The sequence below is a fragment of the Sander vitreus genome, chromosome 16 (genome assembly GCF_031162955.1).
Source record: "Sander vitreus isolate 19-12246 chromosome 16, sanVit1, whole genome shotgun sequence".
Classification (NCBI taxonomy): Eukaryota; Metazoa; Chordata; class Actinopteri; order Perciformes; family Percidae; genus Sander; species Sander vitreus.
The window spans coordinates 19,113,140-19,125,992 of record NC_135870.1 but is presented as its reverse complement, the minus strand read 5'-3'; the positions used below and the strand labels follow the sequence as shown (position 1 = coordinate 19,125,992).

Sequence of the window (12,853 nt, the reverse complement as noted above, 5' to 3'; positions counted from 1 at the left end):
CACACACACACACACACACACACACACACACGCTTCTGCTGCATAAGCACTGAACCTCAGAGGTGCTAGAGTTGCCGTGGACACAGAAACCGAAAGATGAGGAGAGTTAAATGGTGTGTGTGTGTGTGTGTGTGTGTGTGTGTAATAGGGGCGGGCAGGGTCACTCAGGGGTGTGGTTAGTTTTCCTGTTGGGGGGGCTAGGCTGAATGTGCGTGTGTGTGTGTGTGTGTGTGTGTGTCAGGGTGTGTGTCAGGGTGTGGGTGTGTGTGTACCCAGCATGCATGTGTATCGGCATGCGCCTGGTGAGTGAGTGTGTACAAGTGTGTTTGTGGCTCTCCCTCACGGCCTCTAACGTTCCTATGACCATGTGTCATTTCCTCCCCTGTGCTCCTGCTCACTAGATGCCACCAGCTGCATGTCTGCCCCTCTCTCGGACTGCACGGACCCCGATCCACACCACCTTGTCCTGGCCACGCAGCCCAGGACTGGCCAACCTGCCTCTGGAGAGCACGCCATACCAAGACCTGGTAAGACAGGGGGAGGAGAGGAGGGGGGGGGGGGGGGGGAAAGAAGAGAAGAAAGAGGGAGGGAGGGAGGACAGGAAGATTTTGGGCCGCAGCCAAGTTGGATTATAAGCAGGAGTAACTCACGCGCACATGGAGGGTGGACAGGCACAGATACACACACGTTCACACAATTTGAGTCAAATCTCATGTGGACTTTAACAGTTGCAGACTGATGTCATAATGACACACACTCAACCAGTGTGTATCCATACTGTATACTGAACGCACATCAGGCATTAGATCAATATTTGAATTGACTTTGGAGAATGTGTGCTGTCTCCAAGTTCATGTTAGTAATAACTTTTGACAAGACTCAGACTGTGGAATCAAATTTATACATTCATTTGCATAACTTTTAGTCTAATAGTATAGAATAATAATAGAATGGAATTAATACAATTACAATATTTTTTGTTGTTGTAGACTTATCATTAGTTTTACTGTGCTACAAGGCTGTATTAAAGCTCTAGGATAATCATTATTAGCTTAAGTTTAGTGGGTTTAGGATTAGTAATAGTTCTCTTACTCTTAATATTTGTATTACACTCTTAGTTATACCAATACAGTTTCTCTTGTTCAAGGAAAAACTAAAAGTGTTGATAGTAAATGAAAATCTGAAAGTTTATTATCTTACATGTTGGTTTCATTGTATTTAGTGGTGCTGACTTAGCTAGATATATATATATATAAAAGCTCTACAAAATAAAAGCTCAGATAAGATAAAGCTTTTTACATGAAGAGACAAGCAAGAACTAAACCTCATGTATAATTATTATTATTTACTTAATATTTACTCTGCAAAATTAACTGAAATTATACTTTACTGCAGATGCAATTTTTTTATAATCAGTACATAAAGTATTTTTTTTCAAGAGTGACCGTGTGAGGACTAATGGTGAAATATTTCTTTTGACATTTCCCAAGTCAGTTTAAAGAAAGCAGTACTTCACTAATATAACTTGCTAGATATTGTATAGTCTTAAAGGATAATTCTGGCGCAAAATGAACCTAGGGGTTAATAACACATGATTACCGAGTCGACCGTTCTCTGGGATATGTTTTCATGTTAATCGAATGTGTCTCTAGCTTGAAACAAGATAGCGCAAACCGCTGATTAGCTTATAAAGCTATTCGTCGGGGCATGGGTAAAGTAAAAAGAAATCGCTATTTCTATACCACTAACAAGGCTCAAAATAGCACCACACTTCAACGAACGCCGTGCAACCAGTAACCAGTAACATAGCTCAAGCACGGTGTTTGACTGGTCATGACTGTTTTCCCAAGATGGCGCCTGCTTGTATACGTGAATGCTACTGTCTTCATAATCTATCTTTTTAATAAACTGTCTGTACGCTTACAAAGTTCTCAATGGTTCGGTTTACATATAGGGACCCTTATTATGCTACAGTTGAAGTGTGGTGCTATTTTGAGCCTTGTTAGTGGTATAGAAATAGCGATTTCTTTTTACTTTACCCATGCCCCGACGAATAGCTTTATAAGCTAATCAGCGGTTTGCGCTATCTTGTTTCAAGCTATATTTCACCATTAGTCCTCACACGGTCACTCTTGAAAAAAAATACTTTATGTACTGATTATAAAAAAATTGCATCTGCAGTAAAGTATAATTTCAGTTAATTTTGCAGAGTAAATATTAAGTAGCATAATGAGGGTCCCTATATGTAAACCGAAGCATTGAGAACTTTGTAAGCGTACAGACAGTTTATTAAGATTAGAAGATTATGAAGACAGTAGCATTCACGTATACAAGCAGGCGCCATCTTGGGAAAACAGTCATGACCAGTCAAACACCGTGCTTGAGCTATGTTACTGGTTACTGGTTGCACGGCGTTCGTTGAAGTGTGGTGATATTTTGAGCCTTGTTAGTGGTATAGAAATAGCGATTTCTTTTTACTTTACCCATGCCCCGACGAATAGCTTTATAAGCTAATCAGCGGCTTGCGCTATCTTGTTTCAAGCTAGAGACACATTCGATTAGCATGAAAACATATCCCAGGGAACGATCGACTCTGTAATCATGTGTTATTAACCCCTAGGTTCATTTTGTGCCGGAATTGTCCTTTAAGTGACTTAATTGCACTTTTACTAGATAGTACCATCTACAGTATACTTGTCCTCACTTAAGTAGATTAGATACATTGAGGGAAAGTTAGGTATTTTTATTTGTATTTCTTGCTCACTAATCTGCATCTGTGTTTTGCATCTCTAAAGGATAAAGTTAAGGTAATGTTTTGTGTTTGACTAATTCGATATAAAGCAGTTAGAATAAGAAACGTATTGCAGTTGCAGGTATTAGTTTATCAGAGAACACTGTGTCACCATCCTCATGCTTCACTCCCTCCACTTTTTCCTCCCATCACCCCCCCTCCTCCTCCACTGGTTCCTCCCCACCCCTTCACTTGTACTTCAAACCCCAATCCCTTCTGCATCAACCCCTTCCTCCTCCCTGTCTCTCCTCTCTGTCACTCCCCTCCCCTCCCCTCCCCTCCCCTCCTAACAGCAATGTTTGCCATGGAGATCAACGTTCAGCATGACCCGCAGACCGGCGAGCAGCGCATCCTGTCCGCCAACCGCGTGAGCCCGCTGGATGCGGCCTCACGCGGCATCAAAGTCTACGACGATGGCAGAAAAGTGGTCTACGAGGTCACTTCCTCCGGGGGCGTTTCCACCAGCACCTTGGAGAATGGTTGGAGCTCTGCGCAGGTTGACCAGCTGGTCCAGCGTGCTGCCAGGCCTGCCGTACAAGGAGGAGACGGCGGCCGGGGTCAGGTGGCGGTGACTGTGACCCCGGCTGCCCCGCAGGCTTATGTTTCCCCAGCAGATGTTGACGATCTGTCTCCACCCTCTTGCGCCCCCCCATCCATTCCTTCAAGCCCGCCAGCCCAGGTCACCCTCCAGAGGGAGACCCGGCTTGGCATGATCCCCCCATCTGCTCCAATCACAACCCAGCCCGGCTCCTCGGCCCACCCGGGCGGCGAGCTCACCTCCCAACTCGAGGCCAGCTCTGAGCACCCAGTCACCATGGTGTTCCTCGGCTACCAGGACGTTGAGGACATGAGCGAGAACAGGCGGCTGCTAGGTTTTGACGGCGCCGTGAAGGCCGAGGTGGTTCTGATCGACGAAGACGACGAGAAGTCGCTGAGGGAGAAGACGGTCACTGACATGTCCATCATCGACGGCACGGCGGCTGACCTTGTGTCAGGGCGGCCGGCCACGTCCGAGGCCGTCAGCACGGAACTGTCATCTGACGGCCGTGAGCCCGACAGCACCTCCTCGCCCCCCGCCAATCCTGACGCCAACGCTCGCCCCCCGCCCGGCCTCACTCCTGCCACAGGTACAGACAAGAGGAAACGCTGCGAGTGCTGCATCCTCATGTGACTGAATCTTCTCCCTCTTCCGCCCTTTTATTATTACCCACAACACTCCTCTCTTCTCCTCTGTCTCTGGATGGTTACTAACAGAAGCCCCGCCCTCCTCCTCCTCCTCCTCCTCCTCCTCCTCCTCCTCCTCCGGACTCTGATCGGCTGGCACACACATGCACGCACACACGCTCTTGTCTGACTTTTGACTTTTGCCTCAGTTACGTTATTACCTCCACATCTCTGCTCTTTCGTTGCCCTCTCTGTCAACATGGAGGCTCTGCCTTCACACCACCTGTCTCCTCAGACAACACAGTGTCATTCATAAATTCAAATTAAGCCAGAATGAAGCTGTTGTCACGCTGCTATATTATTGGTAAAAACAGACATACAGAGGGTGAACATTGTTGTTGTTGGCAAACAGCTTAAACCAGGTAATATAAAACTTCTCTCAGTGGCCAATAAGACTTTCCGGACAATCAGTCACAATGCCATGCTGTCTAACCACACAGCATATCTGGACAATCAACCAGATCATCACCCTTTAATAAGCCAGTTTATACAACATTCAAAAAGACGGACACAATCTCAGTCATTTTTATTAAAATCTCTCTATTCTGTCACCTCCCACTTCTCTTTCTCTCTCCCCCGCTTGACAGATTCTCTCCTGTTGTCTCCAAACATACACATACACACACAAACAACCGCACACCCAATCTACGAACTCAAACAACCCCCTCCCCCTTCCTTGTACCGACTCTCTCTGACCAGTGTGGAGAGGAGTGTACTCATTGCCTTGGTTTCTTTATGTGCCTCTTCATTCTTTCACATTGATAGTCCTAACAAAAAATAAGACATAATTAGAAGTTTCTATTAGGCTTTTGTTTCAGTTTGCCGTTGTTATCTGAACTTTTTTTTTCTTCTTTTGTTTTGAACTTTGAATGGCCATGGAATTGTTGGGACGACTGTTTCCGTGGGAAACTGAGGTTTTTGAAACTGTAGTTAGTAGTAACAAGACTCTTTCCATCTCCTTATCTCTCTCTTTCGCTCTCGTTTTGTCCATTAACTCCAGCTATTCCACTGCTGAGACCATTTCCTCCTATTGTAGTACTTCCTAACTCAGCAGCCAATAAGAGGCAGTGGGACACCTTTTGGCAGCCAGTAGGATCTATACAGCCAACTTTTCCAGTGTGTCTAAAGGCTATAGAGCACAGGAAGCTAACGGCAGCTTAATGAGTACACTCTGGCAGCAAAGGACCATGTATTTCCACCTGTGGAAACAAACATGGGTTACTACCACTAACAGCAGGGCACACATTTTTGAATAATGAACATTAACAAGCACTACCATACTAGTAAATTATGACAGCTGTGCTCAAATGAGCTTATAAAGAAAGATGATGTGCAATTCATGTTCATCTCTTTGTCCACTAAATTCACTTCACTGCTGCAAAATGCCACCAGAGATCCATTATAATCTTTACAATTCTAAGAGACTGAAAACACTGCCAGCTCACGCTGTAGTCACCAACCAGGCCCTCGTTTACAAGGGTGCTGCAAATAATGTGGCCTGGGTGTCATTATAACATCATATATATTACACTGGAGGTCTGTTACTTGGCTGGATTTTCAGAAAAAGCCCTCAAAAGCAGTTATCATCCTCATTTTGCTGAATGATAATGGATGCTCTGGAAAGATTTTTGCTTCATTTCAAGTGTCTTTGATGTTATGTGGAATAGAAAGATTGGTGGTGCTCAATAGGCATCTGATGAATAGATTTTTGGAGAGTTAGTGACTAAACTTTGCCATTGTATGCTGCAGAGACATACCTGTTGTTAGAGTAAGATCAATAAAGTTACAGTATATGCGCCAGATATGGGATTGGGGAAGACGTTGGCACATTTACAAAGAGGTTAGAGAGGCTCCTCAGATCCAAATAATGCAATTTGGTGTTCTTTATGTGGTTCAGGTGCGTGTGATGTGGCCATGATGTCCTTGGCTCAAATCCAACCTGGCTCTTACTATAACTTATTCACATTAACAACAACAAATATTCGCATCATGGACAACTAAAACGGAAAAAAAAAAGTGACAGTGACCTGAAGAGCCTCAACAACATTTTTCCAGTGTGCAGTACTGTGTGTTTGATTGCTTATCTGGTCCTGGCCATAGAGTAGAGAACATAACATATTTCTATGCACTGTGTACTAACTCTGATAATACTCATAAAAAGAATGAAAGACAGAAACAATATTTGTTGGCAACAAATAGCATATTTCCACCATTGAAAGGTCTCTGGATTGATCCATCTCTCCTTACATGGCTCTGTGCAAAGCTATACAATCCCACCTCTAAACTGTCCTGTCGGTACAGAACTGTATGTCGGCCTTCAAACACAACATGCTTTAGTGTGATTGGCCACTGCTGCTGTCAGTCAGTCCAGCTGGCTGTGTGATTGGCCACCACCAGGCCCGCTGGGGGTCTAGTTTCCTGTGTAGATAAAGAATGTAAATATGCTCTATATTCTATTTAGTGATGATTTTATTTTCCACATATATATAGAGATCTAGAGATAATTCTGATTATTATGGGTACTAGACATTGTTCTGATGTCCTACGATGCCATATGACGACTGTATGAGATAACAAACGCGAGCTTTGTATATTGTCATTCTCTTACCTTCACTGCTTTGCTGTGTGTAATCTCACAATTAACCCCACACAACGTGTTCCCCTCTTCTGACCACCACCACCTTCTCTGAACTCTTGGCGGCTGCTATCCTTCCCCAGATGTGTTACGGTTGGCCACGAAGGCATCTGAGGATCTTAAAACAGAGGCATTGCAGAGGCAGGATCTTAACATAACCATTGGATTTGCATGGTAGCCTATTAACTATAAACCATTCGATTAGCATTATTGCTGACCTTTTTCCAAAAGCAGACTGCACGTTTTTACAGTGATTCCATCCAGGTAGCCATTGGTTTCCATTCATTTAAGCAAACATTAAAATCTGCTTGACTTGATTTGCTTAAGATAGGTAATTAAAAAAATGTGTAATCAAAGCTAGTAATGGTTGAATTTCATCAGCAAAATAACAATTTTACAGACAAAAAAAAAAAATCTTAGCAAATTCACATTATCCGTTTCACCATGTCAATTCTCTTGGTTAAATTTAGCACAACAGATCTCATGGGGGGAATAATACCAAGATGGTCCTTCAGAGCAGTTTGTCGCAGTTACTGTATTTTCCCTAATTAAGTTTATTTGCAGACTGCAAGGCCTGTGTATACTGGGGACAATTATTAAGGTCCTCTTCGGTGTCCCAGATCTGCCAAAACATATTCATTGCATGACTGTTTGGTTTTAAAGATTGAGGAGGCTAGGCAGAGAAGTGTATCCTCAAAAGTGTAGTGTTAGATTCCCCAAGGTGTAACGCACACATGACGTGCGACGAAGCAAAGAAGCACTTAACTGTTTTTTACCTACAAAACGAAATACAATCACAATCTCAAAACTATTAAAACAAGAAGAAGAAGGAAAAAGAAAAGAGTAAGGCTGAGTTCACGTTAATGGAGCCTGACCAATCCAGTTAGCCTGTGTGGGTTTGTGTGCGTGTTTTTGATGTAATGCAAGGAGCTGTACGTGAACAACAGACTTGTTGAGTTTACCAGCCCCACTGCCACGCCTGCAGTACTCCTCTGACTCTGTAGGGGTCTCTCTTTTTTCTTGTCTGCTTGCCCTCACAGTTGTATGGACTGTTAAAACAAAAAAGGAGCCATTTTCTATTGTTCACACTTCTCTCTCTCTTTTCTCTCTCTCTCTCTCGCTCTCTCTCTCTCTCTCTGGGTATGACAACTCACACTGTCACATTCTCATTCTCTCTATCTCTCTCTCTGATGTCTGTATCCTCTCTCTTTGGTCAATAAAGCTGAGTTTCTCCAGTGCCCTCCTGCCGTCTCTTGCTTGTTGTTCTTTCCATCTGTCTCTAACATTCACTTTGTCATTGGCTGCTGAAAAACATATCACAAGCTATCCTTACTGCACCCCCTATCTGTTATAATACCCACTGCCACTAACAAACACACACATGCACACACACATTATTTTACACTTAAATGAAGGGAACATTTTGTCCAGAGTGTTTTCAAAGGTCACATAGGACAAAAATGCAATCACTATTTTTCAAAGTTGCACCACAAATTCACAAATGAAATATCAGCTCATACAACTTTCAGTTTATGCCCAATATAATAAATACAACATTTATTTAAGCCCAGTCAAGCCAACAAACAAACTAGAACAAGACTAAAGCCCCAGTCATAGCAAGTTGGAAGTTACATAACTACTGCTTTGATTTACTGAGTAAGACCTTCTTTATTCTGAGTACCTCAGAATATTTACTAGATTGAAATAATAATATAATGTAATAAATGCTTGACAAAAAAGCTAAAGTGGCCGGGTTGCTCAGTGGGTAGAGCAGGTGCACATATACTCGTTTATGCCTCAACGCAGATGTCCAGGGTTCGAATCCAACCTGTGACGATTTCCTGCATGTCTTCCCCCCCCTCTCTCTCGCTCTCTCCTTTCTCACCTGTCCTGTCAAATAAAGGCGGAAACGCCCCAAAAAATGATCTATTAAAAAAAAAACGCCAATGGAATGTAGAAAATGTCCATGAATTTACATGAATGTGAAAATATGGCCTAATAGGAAACAACACTGAGGTGCAAGGCTCTGCGGCTGTAGCCGCACACTCACTGTGAGATGCTCTGAGAATGGGATTAAAGCCTGAAACTTTAAACGTTTTATGTTAGTAGGTTAACTCTTAAAACAGCTCGATTGCAACATGGTACAGCATCAGTCTGTTTCTACTAGAAATATTAAAAAATAAATAAAAAATAAAGGATGGCTGTATAAGTACTGGAATGCAGTGCAACTTTTAATATAAGCTCTCTCTTTCAGTATGACAATGGCCACTGCTCATGAAAAATGGCTCTAATATTACTGCAACATTCCTATAGGGACTCATACTGTGTCTGTTGCCTTTACACACTGCAAAAAATACAGAGTGGGTAGGAGCATAGGAGGGTAAAAACTTGCAGGAGCCCTGAGGCGCTGAGGCGCCCCCCTGGTGTTAATAGTAGGTACTGCAAAAAATCATCTCAGTGCATGCTCACTCATCTAACCTTAATAATAACACTGATAACACCACAGCAATGAACAGGGAGGACAACAAAGAAAATAAATATGCCTACCACACTAAACACTAAACATGTACTGTGTGAGACTCCCACTCATTTAAAAGCACACTGCATGAACCCAGAGTCCTGTTCATGGACACTTTCAAGGATAACATTAATAGTGTACTGTACATACAATACACTATGGACATATGTCAGGACATGGACATCTTCTGAAACCACAGATATAGAGAGCAGTTGTACAATGTCACCCTTCCGTTGATAATGTGCGTCTATCTCGGATGACGGACTGGGTGTTACCATTTCCCTTTAAAACACGCATGATCTGGAGAGGGCAGCAACACAAACATGACGCACACTTCCCCAGAGGACATAATACAAGGTGATAAATGATTGTATTCCATACGTCATGATGAGAAACAGGACTAACACACATGCACACACTCTTCCTGCACAGAGGATGTGATTTACGTGAAAATGAGCACTAATTGATTTATCTTAAGACAATGACAGTCTGCTGTCTTTCATAGAAACCATGACTGCAGATACAGTAACTGTTACACAGTCACACACACGCACACACACACACACACACACACACACACACACACATGAAAGGATGATAATCGACACAACAGTGGAAAATATGTATCACTGTAAGCATGCATTATAACATTGTGACTTGGAGTGCTCTAGGCTGCATGCACAGTAACACACAGCACTGATTGAACTGTGATTTGTAATATTGCACATGATTTATGGTTTAATCCTGTTACTCTAACTCTACATACAGTCAATAGCATTTTAACAATTTAAAGCAAAAATGATGAGGTATGAAATGAAGGTGCAACAGATATGTCAGCTGAATTATTAGATGTACAGTGGACCTGAATTACAACATACACTGGGTCTCATTTTCCTGGGATCCTGGGAGTAATAGTAATACACTACCACTGCTGCTGATACTACTAATAATGCTGCTATACTACTACTAATACTACCATTGCCAATACTGTCACTTCTATTCCTATTCCTAGAACTATTCAGATCCTTTAAAAGTAATAACACATATACAATACTACTTAAAAATAAGCATTATAAGAAAATGTCAGTGTTATATTATGGTATACACATAATAATTTGATTATTATTACTCATGCTTTAATGTTTAAGCAACATTTTAATGTTGGGTAGTTTATAACTAGTACTTGAGTTGGGTATAAAATGATATATTTTGTATATTAAATATTAATCTACAAGGTAACTGGTTACTATAGCTGTCAAATACATAATGGAGTAAAAGTACAGTATATGCCTCTGAAATGTAGTATAGTTGAAGTGTAAAGCAGCGTAAAATGTAAATACCGAGCAAAGTAAATGTACCTTAAAATACTGTACATTTAAGTACAGTATTATAAGAGTACATGTACTGAGTTACTTTCTATCACTGGCCACTACTACCACAGCTGCTGCTATACTGTGACAGCAAAAACTACTACAGTTGCAGGAGTTGTTGCCATTGCTATGTGGGAGTAGCAGCACAGTAGCAGTAGCAGTGGTGATGGTAGTAGCTGAAGTATATTAAGTATAAATATTCATGTTGATATTTTGTACTCTAACAGCAGTGCTATTACTTCAGTCCCAGTGAGTGTGGGTATCAGGAGGTTGAGGTTGATAAGTGATGATATATGGAACCAGATGAACATGACTCCTCGAGGTAAAACTGGGTCACTCAAGCAGCAAAGAACAGAGTCAAGATAAAAGTACAGCCAGAAACAAACACTCTTAGGACAACTAAGGATGTATTATATCTGTCAAGCAAGCACAGTTGCTCTGGTTGCATTACAAAAGCTTGAATAACAGATGTTAGCAGTTCACTGATTTACAATCCACCACAAAAGCATGTTATGCACATCTCTATTAATATGAGCATATTTACAGGTCAGCTGCATGTTGCATGCCAAAAAGGTCACTCACAGGTACAAATGATTATGAAAGAAGATGACAATCAAAGATATCAATGGTAACAATAACTCAAATTCTGTTTTATCATAGGCTACGGCAAAACACCAGCGATTACCACAACAACAGCAAATGGGTTTCAAGCTTCAATGCCGACCAGGCATCCTCACACTGCCATGGTGAGTAGTCTGTGCCCGTTTGAGGGTGTTTTTATGTAATGGTGCAATTACTTGAATCCAAAACTACTTTGTAGAAAGTTACAACTAGCGGCAGGACGAGTGCTTCTACAGATATTCTGCACATATTGTACTCACACTTTTTGTCAGAAAGCTTGGTTTGGCATCAAAAGAGTTAGGGGCTACACCAGTTCACTACCGGCCAGGAAACCTTTCATGATGCTGTCATGCGGTTAGGAGACTTTTACATGGGATGGGATTACAGACTTCCAAGCAACAATTTCTGTGATTAATTTTTTTGGCTGTTTGTCTACTTTATGAGGTTGTGTCAGACTGGTCTGTTTTTTATTTTTATTTTTTATTTATAAAAATTTTAGCAGAGATTAAAAAAAAAAGATGATACACAAATAAGAACAAGACAACCATAGTGTTAAGAGAATGTGGGCAGGTAAGATCTGTGAGTTCTTCTTCATCTGTGCCATTCAAGTCTTGCCATAGTGCACGTGTCAAATCCGCCCCCTCGCAGATTTTGATTCGGCATGCATACCAATTTAGGTTCACAATACATTTTGGCCCGCCTAGTTTTTGTCACTTTTTCCAAAGTTTTTGTCACTTTTTCCAAAGTTTTTGTCACTTTTCCCAACGTTTTTGTCACTTTTTCCTAACGTTTTTGTCACTTTGTCCAAAGTTTTTGTCACTTTTCCCGACGTTTTTGTCACTTTGTCCAACATTTTTGTCACTTTTCCCAACGTTTTTGTCACGTTTTTGTCACTTTATTCAACGTTTTTGTCACTTTTCCCGACGTTTTTGTCAATTTTTCCAACGTTTTTGCTGCTTTTCCCAACGTTTTTGTCACTTTTTCGGCATTTTTGTTGTTTTTACCAACATTTTATGCGCTTTTTGTCTATGATGGCTAAGGAACTTTTTTTGGGCTTTTTTAGGGCTTTATGTCGACCAAACTGTAAGAGAGAAGACTATATGAGACATGCAATAATGTGAAGTTGAGTTTGACGCCCCTGCCATAGTGCATTGTTACAGTAGATGGAATTCAGGCTGATAATTTAAAAATATGTACATATAGCTTTAGGGGAAGGAATCATCAGGAAATTAAATCCCCAAATAATTCCTTGAATTCCTGAAAAAAAGAGAGCATAGTGCTCCATAGTGTCAGATAGCTTAGTGCCCCTTAGCAACATTGCCAATAATCAAAATCAATTAAGTATATGGAGCAGAGGTTAGTGTTAATGTGTTTGCTTAAAGTGAGAATCATTGGGTTTCATGTTGAACTTCAGGCACCTGCAGAGTGTACTGTACGTGCTTCCAGACTGTTTGAATTACATCTGCTGGGGGGTGCGCTTCAGTCACATTGTTTCCTTTCTACAGGTGAATAGTTGTTTTTTTGTGCTGACATGTCCCGTTACAGTGTCTCTATAATATTTTATAGCTACCCATTGTATGTTTATTGCACTCAGTACATTTTATTTGACCTTACTGTACTTTGTTGCATTTTTATCTGCTATATCACTATAATATTTCTAAAGGGAACTTATGAGTCTTACCACTTAAAGTTGT

At 41.4% G+C, this 12,853-nt stretch overlaps 1 protein-coding gene across 1 annotated transcript in view; it reads left to right on the top strand.

Moving 5' to 3' along the window:
* Positions 1-12,853, top strand: part of palm2akap2 (PALM2 and AKAP2 fusion) — a 93,073-nt gene that overhangs the window by 45,334 nt on the left and 34,886 nt on the right. Inside the window, exons 7-9 of the mRNA XM_078271913.1 lie at positions 402-527; positions 3,085-3,918; positions 11,199-11,284. Of these exons, the coding sequence (XP_078128039.1) occupies positions 402-527; positions 3,085-3,918; positions 11,199-11,284 (1,046 nt within the window). The remainder of the gene's footprint in view (positions 1-401; positions 528-3,084; positions 3,919-11,198; positions 11,285-12,853) is intronic.